At 38.3% G+C, this 21845-nt stretch overlaps 1 protein-coding gene across 9 annotated transcripts in view; it reads right to left on the bottom strand.

The window, feature by feature from the left end:
• Sltm (SAFB like transcription modulator) overlaps window positions 1-21845 on the bottom strand; it is a 46729-nt gene that overhangs the window by 15697 nt on the left and 9187 nt on the right. For 2 of the 9 annotated variants that reach the window (XM_057767085.1, XM_057767084.1), the window contains exons 3-9: window positions 18762-18826; window positions 16236-16433; window positions 15378-15425; window positions 5008-5035; window positions 3265-3733; window positions 2573-2622; window positions 171-289 (exon numbers count right to left, since the gene is read on the bottom strand). In XM_057767085.1, coding sequence (XP_057623068.1) covers window positions 171-289; window positions 2573-2622; window positions 3265-3733; window positions 5008-5035; window positions 15378-15425; window positions 16236-16433; window positions 18762-18826 — 977 coding nt within the window. The remainder of the gene's footprint in view (window positions 1-170; window positions 290-2572; window positions 2623-3264; window positions 3734-5007; window positions 5036-15377; window positions 15426-16235; window positions 16434-18761; window positions 18827-21845) is intronic. The other 7 variants (XM_057767087.1, XM_057767086.1, XM_057767090.1 and 4 more) reach the window with 5 other exon arrangements.

Here is a 21845-nt window from a genome sequence, read left to right as displayed (position 1 = left end):
CCTGGTGCACAGACACACTGAAAGCAAAACACTCATACACATGAAATCTAAATTTGTAAGTAAATAAATAATAAAGTAAATATAAGTAAATCTAAAAACTTAAAAAGTGTAACATATATCTACATAATTATTTTGAATACTAAAAAAATAAAAGGTAAAAAAGAATGTACCTTTCCATATTTGCCAAAGAGGTTCTTCAAATCAGCAGCTTTGGTGTTAGAAGACAATCCACTGACCCAGATATTCTTGGTTGAGCTTCCACTGCTACCTCCAGCACTGCCCGTGCTCCCTAGGATGCATTTAACACCAGAAGCTTAAGTGCTTGCAGTGACTTACAAGGCTCATAGGCTTCCATTATAAAATCCTTTCTCATTTAAATTTTGATAGCCTAACACCACAATATCTAAAATCTTAGAAGCTTACCATTATAAAAATCTATCAGAGCAGTGAAAGAAGAAATCTGAATGTTCATACACTCCCTGTTACATGAGTTCTAAACGAGTAAAAATTCCACTAAATCGTGGACATTTTCCAGCAAATGCTAACCCCTGTTCTCACACCATTACAATGAACCGGGGTGTCTGGAAGCAGGCCTGTGGCGACGAGCAGACTCCAGTGTTGGGTATCTGCCATGGACCCTGAAGGGTCCGAGAAGTGGGAATGAAAACAGGGTGATCCAGAGTTGGGAACAAACATTCTAATAATTCACTTTCATTTTCTTTTTTGAGATAGGTTTTCTCTGTGTAGTTCTGGCTGACCTGAAAGTCAGTATGTAGACCAGACTGACCTCAAATTCAGAAATGTGCCTGCCTCTGCCTCCCAAATGTTGGGATTAAAGGCGTGCATCACTACATACAGGCACCTTCATTTTCTACTCAAGAAAGGTTAGAAGAAAATGGGAATTATATGTAGTTGGATAACTTAAGACCTAAATCAGAAACAATCTTCTAAAACAATCATTAGAAGATTAGATATCTTAAAATAACTTGAACTAGGGAAATTATCATAGCTTATTTCTGAATGACCTCCATACAGATATGCCTTCACACAATCAATCATATGAAGCACATAAGCTAGTTAGTGTCCACAGTGTTTTCTTCCTTTAGGGTTATGAGGCAAAAAAACTTTCTAAGATGCTATGCACATATACAAGAAACAGAAAAAGTAAACATTTCAGAATTGCTTTAAAGTCACATGAGATAAATGCCAACCTCTGAAAAGCTGTGCAGTGAAGGCTTTTAGGGAGAATCAATACAAATGACTCAGTTAATGCTTTTCCTATTCTTGAGGGCAGTCATCAAGATGTTTTACTGTATGACATGCAACTTAGAAATTTGTGTAGCTACACATCACTAGCAATATGTAATTATAGGAAAAAGCTTTAAATAACAGGAAAGAAAGTACCACTTAATCAAAATGACTGAATTTCTCAATTTAAAGGATAAACCTTTTCTTATCCATTAACACAGACTATAGAGGTCAGGGGTATTACCGTTACAGTTACTCAATCAAATCAATCATTACGTCCAACTATGAAACACACCAATATAACACAAACCAAAGAATATGCCAGGTGGTGGTGGTGCAGACCTTAACTCCCTGCACTTGGGAAGCAGAGGCTGGCAACCTCTGAATTCGAGGCCAGCCTGGTCTACAAAGCAAGTTCCAAAATAGCCAGGTTGTTACACAAAGAAACCCCATCTCAAAAAACCAAACCAAACCAAACGCATAGCAATGCATGAAATCCTTATGACACCCAAGAAGATCTGAGGATTTGGCAGTACACAAGAACAGTGCATGTTCCTTTACGATGTTTTCTGAGAAAACAACTGCTCCTCAAGCCATCATAGCAGAAGTACAAAATGAAGCCATATTGCTCATGGGCACAAGATAACCAGCTAGCTCCGAGTGACAAGAAATAATAATAAGCCCCCTAGGAGAGCATGGGGAGATATGCTCAAGGAACAACATACACTTAAATAAAAATTCTTATGTAACATACAACAATGTACAATTATGAAATAAATATACAATGAAAAAAATTTAAATTGTTCCTCAGATCTTACAGGAATTGAATATAAAATTATTTCCCTACATAAAGACAACCATCAACACAAAATAAGTCAAATTAGGAAATGAACTCTGAAACAATTAAATACTACTATATACTTGCTGTGTTAACATAAGTATATACTAATTTAAAGAATGAAGTACTACCAAATGTTAGATTGTCTTTCTTCTAAATAGTAGATTCCACAAATATATTTATGATACAAGCTTCTTCCCAGACAGAACAGGAAAATGGACGTGGTCATGTCTGACATTTCAAACTCACTGCAACTAAAACCACTCCAGTCTCTCATGCTCATATGAGTTTACAAAGTAACTCAAGGACAGAGTTTTAATGTCAGGGTTTACTGTAATTCTTTAATGCCACCAGTTAAAGCGTATCAAAACTTCTATCTTATCAACAAAGTTCAAAAGACTAAATGTCGAAGGAAACAGACAATTAACACTTTTGTTGGGAAGTGTGTGATGTTACCATGAAATAAATAGAAAAAATATCTGTTACCTTTGTCATCTTTAGATGATGTCTTGCTGTCTTTAGATTCCTTTGAAGAGCTAAAGAGGCAAATCACCAGAGAAAATTGAAAACAAAAAACAAAACAAAACCGAACAGCTTGATATTGACAACATTGCAAACACGGGTTCTACTCATACACATGAATAACTCCAAAGGCCTATAATAGGCTACTTGAACAAATGGCTCCCTTAGGATTCTTGCACTGATTTTGCCCAAGATGCCTGAAGATCTAGATTTTCTGACAATTCTATTCAGTGGATATATGGCCATCTTCTCCAGATTTCAGGACTGGGACTTGACTTCATTTTGTGTTCTTAGAACTGATAGTTGCTCATTAACCACCATCACAAGGGTTTTAAAAAATGAAACACAAAAATTGTCAATTTGAAAAAAAAACAAAAATAAAAACAAAAACCAAAAAACATAAAAATAACCAAAAAAATAAAAAAATAAAAAAACAAATATATGCTGAAAATTCGACAATGCACTCAGTAGGACACACTGAATATCATGAAGATCTTGAATGTTTTTAAGTAACTTATGACGGTCAAAAATATTCTAGGCAGGATCATAAGACACTAATTATTGTACATGGTCTTGAAGCCACCCCCTTAATGTAGCGTGATCTTATTGAATGCTGGAATTTCAGTATCGTAAAGAACTGACATAGAAAAACAAACCTCTTTGCTTGACCAGAGGCCCCTGTAGACGAGGGCCCTTTCTTCAAAGTATCCTTTTCTTTGTCTCCAGATTCTGCTTTCTTAGAACTTTCTCTGGCTTCCTTCTCGACAGGATCACCCTTCACGGAGTCTTCCTTCTTACCATCTTTATGGTTCGGATTCATCTCATAATCCTTGGTTTCCTTCTCCGGACTCTGTGCAATGGCGTCCTGCCCATCTTTTGGCTTACTTGCTTCAGAATCTGTAATTTTCACATTTTTACCTGTTTCTAGGAGGTCATCACCATCAAAATCCAGAGTGATGGCATCTTCAGCCTGGATTGTGACCGAGATGTTGTCATCCTCAGCTTCTTTCCCAGTCGCATTAGCTTCCATCTCTTCATGAGCTGTGTGATCAGCCTCAGCTAGGCTCCCTTCTGAAGGAAGAGGTTTAGATACTTCTTGTGTGCCATCACCAGAACCTGCTATATCTAAGAGGATTTAACAGGAATAAATATGGCAAAACAAGAAGTTTAAACAATTTCACATTCATAAGCTAGAATAGGACCTAGAAAATATAAAGCCAGTCATTAGCACTGATGGAGGGTTAGGGGGAACACAAGGGATTAACTAACATACACAATCCTTTACCTAAGATCACTATTCTTCAGGGGGAAAAATGATCTCTACATACAAACATCAAAACAACAACAGTGAGAAGATGGATCCATTCTCAAGATGAGGTTCTTCATTTCTGCTTATAAGTTAATGGTATTGGAATTGTTTTCCTCCATGGTAGAATGGCAGATGTGCAGGTTTGTTATTCAATGTTCGGCTCATCTTGGAATTTAATCCTTGTCACCTTGGTGACTTCTTGGAAGGTCACAGTCTGAGGACATTGGTCTTCAGAGTATCTCCAAGCCCCATCTTTTTCACTCTTCAATGCCTGGGTAGTCCAGAATCGAATGTAAAACTGCTATGAAGACTCCAAAGATGCTCCTCCATGTCATCTAGGAGAGTGGCTGCTTGCTATCCGCATCCTGTCCAGGGGGTCTACAGTGACTGTTTGCATAGGTATCTTGCATTCCCACAGAGTGAAAGGCCTCAGGTATGTGAGATTTTTCAGTCAGTTGCTTTATTTCATCATTGCTTCTGGGCTTTTTATTCTGCCTCGCCGAGGAGCCTGCTCCATGTCCTGTCTAGTCCAAGTAGGACAATGTGACTTCTGTTCGAGAACTCAACCTCATAGTGAGCACATGTATTGATACTGTTGTCCCTGTGATTGCATTGGATAAGATAGTTCTCCCAAGCCACTACACATGTCAGAAAATCACATGAAAGTTGCTCTAAAGAAGCAAACAAAGCCAGTTTCCTGGTCAGTCACCATTCTTAGGACTGGTGTAGAATTCACTGAGTCATAAACTAGACTCCAATAAGCACGTATGAGTTACTGCAGTGTCAGTCCTAAAGACAGAAATCTACTTACCGTATGCTAAAAGTTATTTTTAAAATAAAACAATCTACAATGTAAAAATGGTATCATTCACTACAGTAACTGATATGTACTATTAAGTCAGAACATATCTTGTGTTCAAAAGAAAATAAAAACCAATTGAAAAATTAAGAGGCTAATTTAATTCACTAAATTGATAATTTAAAAATAAACTATTTTAAAATAAGATTTCAAATAAAGAATGTTTATTTTCATATACTTTGTTTTTCTAAATGTCTATAAATTTGAAGCTCTACTTAGCATCAAACATACCTTTCTCATTTTCTTCTTCCTCACCATCCTGAAAGTCAAAGAATAATCAAATGTAAAATAAACTCATGGAGAACTACATTTTAATAATCACAAAATCAGTCAAATTAAACTGGTGGGTAATTTAAAAATATTGATTAGAGATACACATCACAAGCAAATATATTCCAATCAGAACTCAGACCCACTTAAAACTACAGAGCACCCTCTGCTATGTACAATTCTACAAAATAAGAGGCAAATCGCTCATTAAGGGTTATCATTTCATTAAACAAAACTAGTTAATATAATCCAAACCTTACTTGAACCACAGAGCTGTCAATAAAGAGACTAACATGATTATTTTATGTCACTCAGTTCACACTGTTTTAAGAAATCTTTTTTATATTAATTAAGTGGGGGAGGGAAATGAGAATGCCATGACCCACATGATTTAAGATCTGCAATGGATTGAATGCATGATAAAGAAATAAAGAAAACAAACAAAACCCTGCTTCCCTTTCTCCATACTTCAACACTGGAAGGGGAGTCAATTCCAAATTACTTTCTTTAAAAATATCTGTTAAATGAGTTCAAAGTCATCACAAATACATAGCAAATGGCCAATTTAAAAATGGTATTTGTGCTACAGGCAATCAAAGCAAAGAACATAACCGGGGCTGAGATATGGCTCAGAGACTAAGAGCACTGACTGTTCTTCCAGAGATCCTGAGTTCAATTCCCAGCAACCACATGGTGGCTCACAACCATCTATGAGATCTGGTGCCCTCTACTGGCCCGCAGGGATACATGCAGGCAGATGCTGTATACATAATTAATAAATAAATCTTTAAAATAAAAAAGATCCAAAATAAAAAAAAAAAAGCATAACCACTTAAAAGACATTATTTAATAAAATATTTGATATTTCCCAAAATTAACTACGTGGTAACTTCAAAAAAGAAAGATTTCAATAAAATGATGTTTTTCTTGGAGGAGGAAATTTTGTCTTTTTAAGGAAAAATAACTTATTGAAAGGGCAGGGTGTTTGGCAGTTACTACATTACTGCCTGCAGTCAGGAAAAAAAATCTTTCATTATTAAGAAAACACTGCAAAGATTACTGAGGTAGTTGTTCCAATATAAACTCTCCTAACATAAGCCACAGAAAAGTAAGTGAGAGAGTCTCAAAAGATGTTTCCATGAACATCTTGGTCACACAACTTCTTTTTTTCTTTGGTTTTTCAAGACAAGGTCTCTCTGTAGCTTTGGAGCCTGTCCTGGAACTAGCTCTGTAGACCAGGCTGGCCTCAAACTCACAGAGATCAACCTGCCTCTGCCTCCCAAGTGCTGAGATTAAAGGCATGCACCACCACCACCCGGCGGTCACACAACTCTTTTTTTTTTTTTTTTTTTTTTTTTTTGGTTTTTTGAGACAGGGTTTCTCTGTGGTTTTGGAGCCTGTCCTGGAACTAGCTCTTGTAGACCAGGCTGGCCTCGAACTCACAGAGATCCGCCTGCCTCTGCCTCCCGAGTGCTGGGATTAAAGGCGTGCGCCACCACCAGTCACACAACTCTTAAAAGACAAGCTGTGCAGATTCAGATGAATAAGCTGGGAAGCTGGGAAATTTCCCACTAGCAAAGCCTTAAAGTACTGCTTCTCAAACACCAGTGTACAACAGAAGCCTGGAAGCGCTTGTCAATCAGGCTGCTGGCACCAGTCCCACAGCTTCTGATTCTGCAGGTCTGAAACAGGGCTGAAGGATGTGCACCACTTAACACATTTCCAGGTGATTTTGATGTTGCAGGTCCAGGAAGGACCCAACCAACTCCTCCTGTCTAGCAGTGAAAGAAGATTTCATACAAAACTTTCAATTCAAGTCAAAATGAACTTTTTACCACGGATAACAACCATAACATTGTGTCTATGTGCATGAACAAGAGTGTGTTGGTACACATGCACATAGCAACCAGGTCAATGACAAGTGTCTGTCCTCTACAGTCCTCCAACTTTTTTGTTTCTTAATGAGATAGGGTCTCTCAATGAACCCAGAGCTAGAACCCAGTTAGCTAGATTGGCTGGCCAGAGAGCTCCAAGGATCTTCCTGTCTCATCCTGTCCTCCCTTCCTCACCTCGCCAGAGTTACGGTATGCATCACAACAGGCTTTTACACAGACGCTAGGGATCTGAACTCAGGACCTCATGCTTGTTAATACAAATCAACAACAACATAAATGCTATCAGTCTACAATATCAAACCTATTGGTTTGTGTACCAATATTGCATACTATGATTTCTTTTCAGTTGTGAAGTTTAAATTTTTTTGGGGGGGGGCAGGGAGGAAGTAAGGAGGGAGAGACAGAGAATACTACAGTTGTCCTTATCCTTGATGCTGGGGGATAATCCTCTTGTACACTGTAAAGATTTGTCATTCATATTGGTTCAATAAAACACTGATTGGCCAGTAGTCAGGCAATAAGTATAGGGAAGGGCGACCAGAGTAGGAGAATTCTGGGAAGAGGAAGATCGAGAGTTAGTCACTAGGCAGATGCAGAAGAAGCAAGATAAGAATGCCTCACTGAGAAAAGGTACCAAGCCATGTGGCTAAATATAGATAAGAATTATGGGTTAATTAAAGTTATAAGAGCGAGTTAGTAATATGCCTGAACAATAAGCCAAACAGTTTATAATTAATATAAATCTCTGTGTGTTTATTTGGGACTGACAGCTGTGGGACCGGATAGAACAGAAACTTCCATCTACACTTGAAGTCCAGAAGGCATCAGATCCCTCAGAGCCAGTATAAGCAGAGTATAGGCAGTTATGAGCTCCCCAACATGGATGACAGGAACCAAACTCTGGTCCTTTGAAAGGACGGTGTGAACTCTTAGCCACTGAGCTACCTGTCTATTCTCCAAGAATTTAATAAACTTCCACATGGGGTTGGCAAGATGGTTCAGTGGGTAAAGGCACTTGCTACCAAGTCTGAAAATCTTGAGTTCAACACGTAGGGCACACATGTAGAAGGAAAGAACACCACAAGTTGTCTTTCACCTCCACAGATGTGCTATGGTACACGTGTACACACACACACACTTCAAAATTAAAGAAATAAATCACCACCTCTGAGCATTTAATTACACAATTAATGTGTAGCACTTGAACAATGCTTTGGGTAGAGTAACTGGTGGTGGCAGCAAGGGGACAATAAATTATTCTTAAATTTTGAGTAAATTTTTTTCCTTACACGCTCAGGTATGGTTTACTAATTTACCTTGAAAGGGTAATAAAATGAGATACCTTAATCATTTACTTGCAGCACCAACACCACTACTTTCAAGCTATTCTAGTCAAGATGCAACATGACGGACTGAAGGAAAAGATGTCTAATTAGGCTGGGCACTGGGGGCAAGGCAGAGAAGGCAAATCTCTTCAGTTTGAGGCCAGGCAGGTCAACAGAGTGACTTCCAGAACAGCCAAGGCTGCCATTGGGCCTTCTCTCCAGCTCCCTAGATACTTTTCTTAATTCAACAAGTCTCCACACAGGGAGACACATATCCTCCAAAGCCCAAAGGACAGAGGGGTATGACCTAATTCTTAGGAAACAATGCTGGTGACAGCAGAGTTGACAGTGAGTGACCACATGTGGAAGTGCACACTCATTCGAATATTCTACATGTGCTTGAAACTCCTTATAATAGACAAATCAAGAAGCGTGGAAATGTCCATACCCGTAACACCTGTGTACAAATACACAATGTGTTTGAAACTAGTCTCCTCACTGAAAGCAGTCTTTAAATTAGCCACTGTGGGAATGATCTTAAATAAGAGAATTTCATGAGTGGAAATGAATTGTATTTTCTAGAAAGCAGGTACTCAAGTAGTTATCTTGTAGTGGAGCCTATAACCCTACTCAACACAAAGCTCCTCTTTTTTCACATAGCCTAGGGACAGCAAAAAGTCAAGTCAAGCCTCACATACACTTTCAGTCAGCCACATTCTACTGCCATCCTTTAGGTTAGTCTGTGATATACATGGGTCTCTATGGTAAATAGAAAGATATATATTCAGCCTGTCTGAACAAGCCTTCAAAATTATCTTGCATCAGTAACTGCCTGACATCTAGATGACAATGAGCTAACCTGTGCGGGAAAAACGTTTGCTTTTTTAACCCAGCTAAAAATAGGAAGAATCTGAGCTATATGGATAATAGTAATGGGCTAGCATATGTTACATATTTTAAGCCCATAATAAGCACTAAGTATCTGCTGAAATAAAGTCACTAATAAATATACAGTAAGGTATTATTCTTTCTAAAGGACTTCTAAGATCAACAGATCTTAGAAAACTCCTACTAGTGTGGGGTTACTTACTGAAAATATGTAATATGAACAAATAAATAATAAATGAGTCACTGAGATGGCTTAGCAGGTAAGGGGTACCTGCTGCCAAACCTAATGACCTGAGTTCGACCCTGAGGACTCACATGGTTGAAGGAGAGAAATCACTCCCACAAGTTTTATCCTCTGATCTATACACACACACACACACCAAATAAGTGTAATTAATTTTTAATGTGACATATTTCTTAAAGGATGAGGTTAAGCATGAGATGTAGGTAATCAGTTGGTCTTTACCATTAAAACAGTTTTTTTTTTTGTGATGCTATCCATCTAGACATTATCTGTAGACTCACATGTGATAGAAAATGTATCAAGGAGAAGTAAAAGTACGAACAGCGAGTAAGCACTAGACTGGAGAGGCATTAATCTTATAAAGAGAACAGATGCTTTGAGAAGCACACAGATCCCCCAAAGCACACCCCAAAAAGGGGAAAGTTCCTCAAATTAGAGAAGTGTTGTATGCATAGGTAAACATATAAAAGAACAGACATGGTATAATCTTAAGGCACTACAGGGGCTCTTTTCGTTGTTCTCTTTGAAGATATATTCATTGCTATTTTATAGTAAAAGTGTTTTGCCTACATGCATGTAAGAGCACTGTATGTGTGCCTGGTGACTTCAGAGGTCAGAAAAGGACACTAGATCCCCTGGAACTAGAGTTTCAGATGGTTGTGAGCTACCATGTGGTTGCTGGGAACCAAACCCAAGTCCTCTGCAAAAGCAACCAGTGCATTTAAAGCATTAGGCCATCTCTCTAGTCCCTCTTTGGATTTTGAGATAGGATCTCACTATGTAGCTCTGACTCATCTGGCACTTGCTATCTAGACCAGGCTGGTCTCAACTCACTGAGATTCTTTTGTGTCTGAATCCCAAGTGCTAGGATTAAAGCTGTGTACCACCAAACCCAGCCACCAAAGAGCTTCTTGAGAAAAGAGGAAACATTTAAGATTTAAAATCCTAACAAGAACATTGTAGAAAAAAATGTTCAGAAAATTCCAAGTAAATGACATCTTCAAATTAGTCAAACAACACCACAAAGACACTAACTGCACATGTTCATACAATACCACACCGGTCCAGCAAGGAAGAGTTTGTTTTAAAGTATGGTGCTGGAGTCAAATCCAACCCTTTGTTCACAGTAGGCAAGCACTTTACCAACTGAACTACACCCCCAGCCATGATTTTTAATGTTCACACTGACTAAGAGAATCTGCTCAAAGTCATAGTACTATAATTAAGTAGAATAGAACAGGAAGCAGCGTTCATCCAGAGACTTAACTTCAAGTCAAAAGCTGAGAACTGGGTTTAAACACTTAACACTGGGGTTACTGCCCTCACACAAACATCATCCTTGTTTGTATTTTATAAAGAGACTATGTCAAGGACTTTTTAAAATGTATTTTATGTATACAGATGTTTTATTTGCTTGGATGTCTGCACCCCAGAAGAGGGCACCTGATTCCATGGGTGCAGACATAGACTGCAGTTATAAAAGACTGAGTGCCATGTGAGTGCTAGGAATTGAACTCAGGGCCTCCTGAAGAGCAGCCATTGTGTGTGTAACCACTGGGTATCTCTCCAGTCCATGTCAAGGATTTTAAAAAATTAATAAGGGAATGGCAGGGAATTAAACGGACCTTGATGTAAAATCAAAAATATATTTTAAATATGTATAGAATTAGATTAAAATAACTGTAGAATCCCAGAAAGTTACAAATTAAGTTTTTTAAATCAATCATTAAAAAGTAGATGAAGCAAATCAACCAAAATATGTTTCAGTAGGTGCTCTACTCCTTGGGGGCAGAACTGATCTGCAATACAGTACTTTGTTCATCCTTAATGAGAATATGCTAGTTGGGTAGGTATTAAGTCATCTTCAGTAATGACCTTGGTGTGAAGAATGTGAGCTAAAGGAAATGAGTAACTTCAAAGTATCCCTATGAATGATTTACAGAAAAGGCCTAGAAATAATGAACAACTCAGGAGCAGTGAACACCCATGAACCTGACTGCTGTCCTGACAAAGGATTTACCACTAACATGAAGCAATGACTACATGAAGGTCTAGCAGAAAGAAACCAGAACACCTTTATATACACCAAAAATAAAGAGCTAAAACTGCTCACTAACAGAAAGTGAGAATCTTCTCAGCTTCAAGGATAACAACAGACTGACATACATTAAATATATTAAACCCATGAGCCTGAAATAAAAGGACAGAAAGCAAAGAAAAAGATCAAAAGCTCATTAGTACTATTGAAGATGCTGGTCAACTAGCTCATTATCTTGGAAATTGGTGAATAAAGGGGGGGGAATCAAATATATATCCTGTTTTTTCTTTGTAAACGGTACTACTTGATAAACAGTATATAAAGGGTTAGTTTTTCTAGAAATATTCCAGTTACTGCTATGACCACTTTGTAAGGTATCACCAATGACTTCGGTGCCATATAAAAAGACACAACCAGCAATTCATAGGTAGGCAATTCCACATATGAAACACCTGTCACTCATGCTATCCTTAAATGTGAGAGTAAGCCTAGCCACCAACTTACCAATTTCAAGTAACTACAGAAGCAGAAATATGTTCAAAGACACAGTGGAATGTATCCAGCAAAATCTAGATTTTGGCTAGGCAGTGGTGGTTCACGCTTTTAATCCCAGCACTCAGGAAGCAGAAGCAGGCAGATCTCTGTGAGTTTGAGGCCAGCCTGGTCTACAGAGCAAGTTTCAAACAGCAAGGGCTACACAGAGAAACCCTGTCTTGGAAAAAAAAGAATAAAAAATAAAAATTAGATTTTAAAGGCTCTACTGCAGGGCTTGGAAAACTGTTATTTTTATTGAAATATAGCCAGGCCCATTCATTTTCACATTGTCTGTAACCGCTTTCACACCACTGTGGCATAGGTGAACAATTGTGAAACAGACCTTATAGCCCACAAAAGCTAAAATATTTACTGTCTGGGACCCTTTAAGAAAAGCTTTGCAGCCCTTCCTCTATGAGATAATCAACTAAGTTTTTCAACAAGTAAAACAAGAGAAACTAAGTTACAGAGCAAGTCTACAAATTAAAAGGGCCTTGGGCTGGAGAGATGGCTCAGTAGTTAAGAGCACTGACTGCTCTTCCAGAGGTCCTGAGTTCAATTCCCAGCAACCACATGGTGGCTCACAACAATCTGTAATGAGATCTGGTGTTCCCTTCTGGCCTGCAGGCATACATGCAAACAGAACACAGTATACATAATAAATAAATAAATAGCCGGGTGGTGGAGGCGCACTCCTTTAATCCCAGCATTCGGGAGGCAGAGGCAGGCAGATCTCTGGGAGTTCGAGGCCAGCCTGGTCTACAAGAGCTAGTTCCAGGACAGGAACCAAAAAGCTACAGAGAAACCATGTCTCAAAAATCAAATAAATAAATAAATAATAAATAAATAAATAAATATTTGAAAATAAATAAATAGGCCTTAACAGGCATATCAATCAATCACAGTAGATAGGTCTGGATTCAAACAAGACCTGTAAAGAAAAAAACATCCATAGCTGAAGGAATATTTGAATATTAACTTCATTGCTTAATGACATTACAATTTTTATATTAGGAATTTTTTTTAAAGCTACATATTGAACTTGGTCATGGAAAATGGATTTGGTTTTAAACACTACAGAAAGTACAATGTAAATGAAGGTAGAGGAAATAAGATTAAAGGAACTGAGAATACCTCAAGTTGGTTAATAATTACAGCCTCTATACCCATAATTCATATAATATATTCATGAAACATGTTTAAAAGCATCAGATCACAGGGGAATCTGCATAAATTTGTATGTCTATACAGCAAATAAATATATTATAATAAATTATATAATTATATAAATAATGCACATACATTATTTATAAAAAGGAAAATAAAGGACATTATAATTTTCTTTCTTACTTTTATTTGTTTGTTTGGTTTTTGTTTTGTTTTGTTTTTTTGAGGCAGGGTTCCTCTGTATAGCCCCAGCTGTTCTAGAACTCGCTCTGTAGACCAAGCTGGTCTAGAATTCAGAGATCTGCCTGCTTTTGCCTCCTGAGTGCCACCACTGCCCAGTTATATTGTCTTCTTGTGGATTTTTAGACAGGGTCTAGCTCTGTAGCTCAGCCTGATCTTGAATTTGCAATCCTGCTGCCTGTGATGCACCTGTTTTGCCTTCTAAGTTCCAAGTTAAGGCTGTACTATAATTCTCAACTATAAGATTTTATTTAAAATCTCTCTAAAGATGTAGCTTCCTTATTTTTTTAATACAATATGTCTTATATCTTGGTTTCTGAAATAAATGTTTCTTACTATCAGGATGGAACGGTTCACTTATTCTATCCTATAAAAATTAGATTAAACTTTAAAAAGATAACCATTCCATGAAATACTTAACTTCCACCTGTTAAACATGTTGCAATAAAGTAGCCTGTGGTGTAAACAGGGTTCTTAGATGCAACACTGCCAGGCAGCTCACAATCTGTATAACCCAGAAGCATCCCAGTAGTGAGGCAGAGACAGGGGTATCTCTTATGACTTTGAGGCCAGCCTGGTTTATAGAGAAAGCAAGACAAGCTCCAAAGCTTCAAAGAAATCTAGAAAAACAAAACAAAAACAAAAAGCTAGCTGCCAAAGATACACAGAGCTCAATTCCAGTTTTCTGAAAATTGAGTAATCTAGAAAAATACTCCCCCGTATGAAGGTTCATCTCCCTCATATATCATGCAGAAACGAACGTACACAGACAGAAAAGGGACAAGTCTGCTGCCTCTCACTGTCCAAATGGCCAGAAATGTCAGTTCTCTTCCACTGTGAGGGAGCCACAGCTCATCTCACAGTCAGGGACAGTCAGCTACACAATTGTTGTGTTTTTTTTTTTTTTTTTTGGTTTTTCGAGATAGGGTTTCTCTGTAGCTTTGGAGCCTCTCCTGGAACTCCCTTTGTAGACCAGGCTGGCCTCGAACTCACAGAGATCCGCCTGCCTCTGCCACCCGAGTGCTGGGATTAAAGGCGTGCGCCACCACCGCCCGGCGTTGTTGTGGGTTTTTTTTTTAAGATTTATTTTATGTGTCTAAGTGTTTTGCCTGCATGTATGTCTGTGTACCATGTGCACGCCTATTGCCAAGTATAGGCCAGAAGAGGGTGTCATATCCCCAAGGACTGGAGTGATAGATGGCTGTGAGCCACCATGTGGGTGCTGGGATCCAAAGCTGGCCAGTAAACAGCAAATGCTCTTAAGCAGCGAGCCATCTCTCTAGCCCCAGCTTTGCAGTCTGCACACACATTCCTCAAACTGCTCTTCTAGCGAACACTATCAAGTCACAGACTCCATCACCATTTTTGCTAAACCTAACAATCTAGTCAATGGTGAGGTATCTCTATTTTAAAGCATGGCAATTAAAGAATTAATATACAACAGGTCCTTGTGACTAGGCGAAAAGACAAAGGATAGTATTTAACACTGCAGAAACAAAGATGTAAATAAATGTACACTATGCATAGCATGGACTAAAACAAGTTTCACCAAATTCACGCACAGCCATTTTTCACATTCTACCTTCCACAACAATGTCAAGAACGAGATTTTTCCCCACTGTTATCAAAGTTGATCCACCAATGTTAAACTAATAAAAAAAATTAAATAAATCCTTGAAAAAGATATACTTTATTTTATGCCACACAGAGAAAAAAATCAAGATTATACACCTCCCAAAAGTCTGGAGTTTTTTTTTTTTTTGAGAAATCTTTACACAAAGGTTGGACTTTCTAACTCTAAAAATTACAGGAACCTCCAGTCCTAATCACTTTTGTGGTACCTGGACCTTCAACTGCCAACAGTTTATGCACATCACATTCAAGGCTCAGGGTTAAACTTAAAGCAGTCTTATGAATTAAAAAATTAAAGTAAAAATGAGATTGCTTTTCCAAGCCCTTCCACCCACAGTATTATACTCACAAGACTAATGCAAACTTACTTGGGCTGTTAGAAAGGTGTCATCTTCACCTTCTTGAGCTTCAATGTCCTAAGTAAAAGGTACACAACAGCTTTGCTTTACAAGACATCGGGGCACAATGGGAATGCTCTGACGCTCACACCTGCTTATCGTCTGCCTCACTCTGATAACTGCGGGCACCAACCAGGAACTCAGGCTATCCTCTTTATGACAACATAAACATACCAGTCATGTCACTACATGATTAGAATGTCCCGAGCCCTCAGTTACTAGGCTAGGCAGGTGGCAAGAGCCTTATGGATACTGAAGCCCTCATTCTCTAGAAGCCAAAGGTTTTTCTAAGATCTAACATACTTCAAAGCAGGATAAATGGTCTGTTTCAAAAGAAAAATTGGAAAATTGCTTTATATTTCAACTTTCATTTTCTTACCCTTAATAATAAATGAAAGAATGTACTTTTTATCCTAGTGAAGCAGCAAACAAGGGTGGAGGGACCGACCACCAAGTAATACTGACAAGGTCTGAGTGAAACAGGCACACTCATTCCTAGTGACATAGAAAACCCCCCAAACCTTAAATATTCAAGGCTGTAAAGAGGCTATCAGACACACAGAAAACAGCCTAATTACGAAGTCATTATGGCATGTTATATAAAAGCAAAATATAGAATCTACAGCAATTTCTGGCATGGTAATAACTATGTAAATATATACGTAAAATAAGCAAAAAAATTTAAAAGCCTTAGATGATAGGATTCTGGATAATTTTATAAATTTCTTTTTAAATTCTGAGACCTCCAAATCAAACTAAAAAAAAATACTTTTTAACTAGTAAATCTTAATTTCTCTGTGTCATGTTTTAACAAAACTGGCTAAAGACCTGACTTTCGATGTCCTCTTTTTCTCTATCTTCTATTGCTTCTGCCTCTATTAATTCATGAGTTTTCTTGTTCTCTTCTGCAGAAAGCAACTCCTGGGAATGCACAATGTCTTCTTCATTTTCACCAAATTCTTCCAAGTCCTTTAGCTCGTCATTTCCATCTTGTTCATGTGTCTCTTGATTCTCCAATTCACAGTCCTTTTAATGGTAAAAACATTTGGTACAACTAGAGGCAAGTGGTGTGGGTTATCCACCAAACACTTTCAGAAATTGACAACTCTACACGTGGCAGATTTGATTTTACTTTATATTCCCAGAGTGAAAGTCTAAGCATTTTTACCTGTCACATTAACTGTTTTTTAAGCATGTAGTCAATACCACAACCAATGAGCCATCACTGAATCTCAAATTTCACACTGAAATATAAGCTGAATTGATTGCTAGAGAGATACTTTAAGCTCAATTATTTAAGAGTTTCTAAGCCACAGTATAAGAGTTGTCCAAAAGAGACAGCTTCTAAGAAATGAACTGATTCTCCATTCTCCATGTGCCAGTCAGATTTAACATCAAAGACCCCAAAGCCATATGCATTATTTAAACAGGAAGTTTACTTCTAGTTAATAATAGAGAACTCCCAAGTGCTGCATCAGTCTAGTCTTTATGAATATTATTCATTTAAAAGTATTTGTTTTAAAAATCTCCCACTGCCAATTTAAATAGGATGGGGACGCAAGATTTAAGAAGTTGGTTTGGGCTAAAAAGGAAAAATCAGTTTACTTGCCATTTGTAGGAGAACTCAGAAAAGGAAAAATGTCTAGTGAGGAAGGAGGGCAGCAAAGACCATGGCTGCTCTACAGTGCACACTGACTGAAGACTGGCTCTAGTGTGACTAACATCATCACAGTGTGACTAGGCTGCAGTGGGAACTGATAACAGTGCAGAAGCAAAGAAGCAAAAAGATGGGAGGAGCCACTGAAGAACTACACCATTCTGAAGCAAACCTAGACTTCACTTACCCACAGAAACAACTGCTGTGCTGTCCAAGTATCTAGGCAGTAAGTGCCATTTACCCACCACTATTCTAAAAAAAATTCCAAAATTACAAATTCTAGAAGAAAAGAAATTCACCTACTTTATCAAATATATCACATATATTTTCAAAGCAAAGAAAGAAATACTAAGAACTAAAGGTATATTCACAGAGTTTTCTCAAAATCTCTTTGGCTCTCCCAGACAGCAGGTCACTTTAGGGCTGACACAGAAGCGCTCCTCCCAGCAGATGCCATCTCCATACTCCCATTAAAGAAACCTGAGTCCCTCAACATTTCACACTGACACACACTACAGCAGGAGGAAACTAAACACATTTTACAAGTTTCAGTACTTCCAGCTTATAATTTTTGCTTAGTCACACATTAGTAAAGAAGTACAGAAAATAATAACGAAGAAATAGACCTAGTTAAAAACATACCACAAGAATAATGGATACCAAAACTAAGGAGTTCTTAAGGGCTCAAACAAAAGCTGATTATGGGAATGCAGTCACCAAGTTTAGTGGCTCTGCAAGCAAATAGTTACTAAAACGATCTGCTTTCAGAGTTCTCAATAAAATGCATCTATCTCTGTGTAGGGTCATGTGTGTGGAGTAGAAAGGGCACAGAGCTGAGCACATGAGCTGACCGCTGACCTCATAGTCAACACACAAACACCCAGAGACAACTGTGACAATGTGAACTAACACAGAACACAGAATAGGTGAGAATAAAAATATGTGTAATTTAAAAAGAACTGTGATCATTAATACCTGCGAATGCCACAGTGTTTAAGACCCAATGTTTGCTCAAAGAAGAAACAAAATACCCTACTATTAACTAAAAATAACTTGCTCTATATTTGTAATACATAGAACTGTCACTGCCCCAATCAAAATTACTATTTATTTCTGTTTTTGAGGCACATTCCTTTTTGGTTCAAAAAGATGTGGTATATTTAACTTTAAAGGGCATAACGAATTCCTTAATTTGATCTTTACTAGATAGTAACACATCAGCAATCTTCCCTCTCCAGTTTTAAAGTATATATTATAAAGTCCTACATACTGTAGTATATAAAAGTTAATGCAATAAGTAGACTGGGAAAGTATCAGCAGTTTGGGCCCACTAACACCCTATTATCCAGGCTGTCCTCCAGGTCCACAGGCCTCAGAGTCCCACTTGAATGCCCAAATATACTCATTTGTTTTCGTTTAATTTGTTTTCTTAAGCCAAGGGTCTGCATAGCCTAGGCTGGCCTGAGAGATCTGCCTGCCTCTGCTAGGATTAAAGGCATGTACCACCACACCCAGCTTAGATTTTCTTCATGTCTCAGTTGGTTACAGTTACTTCTTATAATTCAGTTATGAGAGATCATGGGGCTGCCAATATTTAAGTCTCTTTAATCTATGTACTTCAGTGTCTATTTTTCAAGTCAAAATCCATGAATTCATCACACAAAGTAAACATCTTAACCTAGAGATTAACACTTTACCTTGACAAAAGTATCATCTTCGACAGAAGCATCTCCACTCAACTCATCTGCTTCTTGTTTTTTACCTGCGAAAGAAGGAAGATGGGCTAACAACCAGTATTTTATTACTTTAAGAAAACAGAACATTCTACACTTACTCTACAGTATCACTCTCCATATCCAAAACCATCTACAAATGGGAACTACTTAAAAATACTTCGTCACAGCTATCCCAGACAAAGAAAGTTTTCCCAAAGCCATGCCACCTCACTGACATGCATGCTATCAGGACCCATCACCTCAACTCACCTAATGCCAACATATATTTTCTTTATATACATACACTCTGTCTTCAGTTCTGTCTGCAGTAGCACCTTAAACAGTATTTTACAATCTATATATGTAATCAGATCTTATAGCCAAGTTCAAGATTCAATAGCGATAAAATCCTCAATCCTCCTCTTAAATAGCTTTATCTAAAATAAAAATTTCACACTTGGTCACACCTGTAATCCTACCAATTCGGGAGGTGGAAGCAGGCGGATCAAGAGTTCAAGTTACTTCAAGTCTGAAGCTAGCCTAGGCTACACGACAGAAGTCTTTCCCATCCCCTGTATGACACACCAGTTAACACAAACTGCCCGGGTTTGTTTCCAGGACCTCGCACCTCCCCATGGAGGGAAAACAGTCTTTGGTTGTACCTGGCTGAATGCTCTTTACCTCCAAACCTCAGTATAGCAGTACTGACCACTTTAGCATGAAGACCAGATGCTGGTCACTCAGCATGACACTTAGCAGATGAAAAGCAGGAGAACTGAATTCCAGATGCAGACTATCCCCAGTTTCCAGGCAGACTACAAGATTTCTCGGCTCAGCCCTCATTTCTAGAACTATGTTATTTGGTGGAATTTAACGAGTGCTACTGCTGTTTTGGGAAGAAAAAAAAATTTTTGCCACACAGCCAATGCTAAAAGTTTCTTGTCTCTTCAATAAAGCTCCTCCCCCCCCCAAAAAAAACTGCCTAAAAATCTGTAACACACCATAAATGCTGTCTTTAGAAAATCAGAGCCATCGAAACTTTCATATTTAAATTTTAACCTTTTTTTTCCATTTCTTTTGAAATGTAAATGGACATTTCTTCTGAGGCAAACTAAACTGCATTTTCCTTTTGCCTGGATCAGGTATTGACAGTGCTGCTGCCTAGATTCAGTGACTGCAGAGACTCTAGTTACTAGGATAAATGTTAAATAGTTTTTCCATATCCTCTACCCAGTCACCCCTTTTCTTTCACTTGTTCCCAATTTAAAACTCTCTCTATGAATGAATGAGTGAGTGATAACAGAAAACAAAATACTGGTCCTACAACTGTAAGAAGCAAGACTGAAAGAATATGCTTTCCATTTAGTCAAGTGAGACTACATATAGTTTTTAAAAGATTACTTTCAAAGAGGAAGGAGTTAAGACAGGGTCTCACTCTATAGCCCTAGACAGCCTGGACTCACTATGTAGCTCAGGTTGGCCTTGCACTGGCCTTCTAGTGCTGGGATTATGATACATGAACTACCACTGTTGGTTTGAACTTCCTATTTAGAATACTGGGGCCTATATTTTAGGGAGCTCATAAATGTATAATATACTTTAAAATTTACAATTATTAACATTTTTATCAAAAATTTACTCTTTTAGTATTTTATACAACAATCAAAAAAGCCCTTGGGAAAACTGAAGTTTAAATATAGAAATGACTTGAAAGGCAGCCACTTCATGACCCTAGTAGAACCTTTCAGTCTGTTGGGAAGAAAACAAACAAAGGTACTGCTTTTCTGAAAACTGGATGCAAGCGAGTTCATTAAATTATTCTATTATAGAAGGACACGTCATAACAGAACTATTTAAGAACAAGCATGTTGACCCAACTGTTACTAGCACTTGCAGCTCTTATACAAGACCCAGGTTCTAGTCTCAGCACCCATGTGGCAGCTCACAACAGTCTGCAACTCCAATTCCAAGGTCGGATGCCCTCTTCTGGCCTGCACCAGTACCAGACACCAGTACACTTACATACAAGCAGGCAAACACTCAGACACATAAAGTAATAACCACTTTTTTTTAATTTAAGGATGCTACATTTTGGGGGAAAAAAGTTTCAAAAACCTGAAGCCCTTTCCTTTACAAATACACATCCAAGTTACCTAGAGGGCAAAGCTTAGGGTGAGCTCCCTTAGTTGCCTCAAAACTCCTAAGTTTTACTTTGTAATTAAAATCTTAGAATTTGCAAAGCACTTTTTAAAAATATGACTTATTTTTACAGGCATGCTTGGGTACACAAGACAGGTTTCCACAATTTTACAAAGCGATAAGGTGCTCAGAAGTCAAGCAGCATGCCCCAAACCAGCAAAGTCTCCCCTCAATTCCAGGGAGAGGCTTTTCTGACCCACTAACAAGGTCCCATTCTAGGAAATAGTTGATGCACACAATTTACAGACGCCACACAGCATCGTAACAAGCTACACATCAGGCACACTCCAAAGGGAAGCCCACATGCTTTAGTTTACTTAGAGGAAGCTCAAATGCACTTCAATAAAAATTACCAGCAGCCACCGCTACTGCTCACTGGCTTCCTGCTGTCCAGACTCTCCAAGTCTATACAGTCACGTACTTCAGCTATTCACCCTCCAGCTACTCTGAAGCACTCATTCCCAAACTAGAAAACTGAGGCCGAAAAGGTCACAAAGACGGTATATTTAAATCAAGCCCAATTCTACTCCTGGAAGTCAGGAGATCTTTGAGAAGTTAAAATGGGTCACATGCTCAACTACTATTTCTCATGCTGTAAATAAAGGCTCCAAGTGCCATCTTTAAAAATGTAAATGGTGGTGGCACGAGCCTCTAATCCTAGAACTTGGGAGGCAGAGGCAAAGGCAGGCAGATCTGAGTTGGAGACCAGCTTAGTCTACAGAGTAACTTCTAGGACACAAAAAGAAACCCTGTCTCAAACGTGCCCCACCACCACCACAACTGTAAACTGTGGAATTCTCAACAGTTAAGTAATTTGCCCCAGGACACACAGTCAAGAGGCAGAGGAGGGCAGACAGAAATGTCTTA

This window comes from Chionomys nivalis, chromosome 4 (assembly GCF_950005125.1).
Source record: "Chionomys nivalis chromosome 4, mChiNiv1.1, whole genome shotgun sequence".
In the NCBI taxonomy this organism is placed as follows: domain Eukaryota; kingdom Metazoa; phylum Chordata; class Mammalia; order Rodentia; family Cricetidae; genus Chionomys; species Chionomys nivalis.
This window is presented reverse-complemented; position numbering and strand designations above follow the sequence as displayed.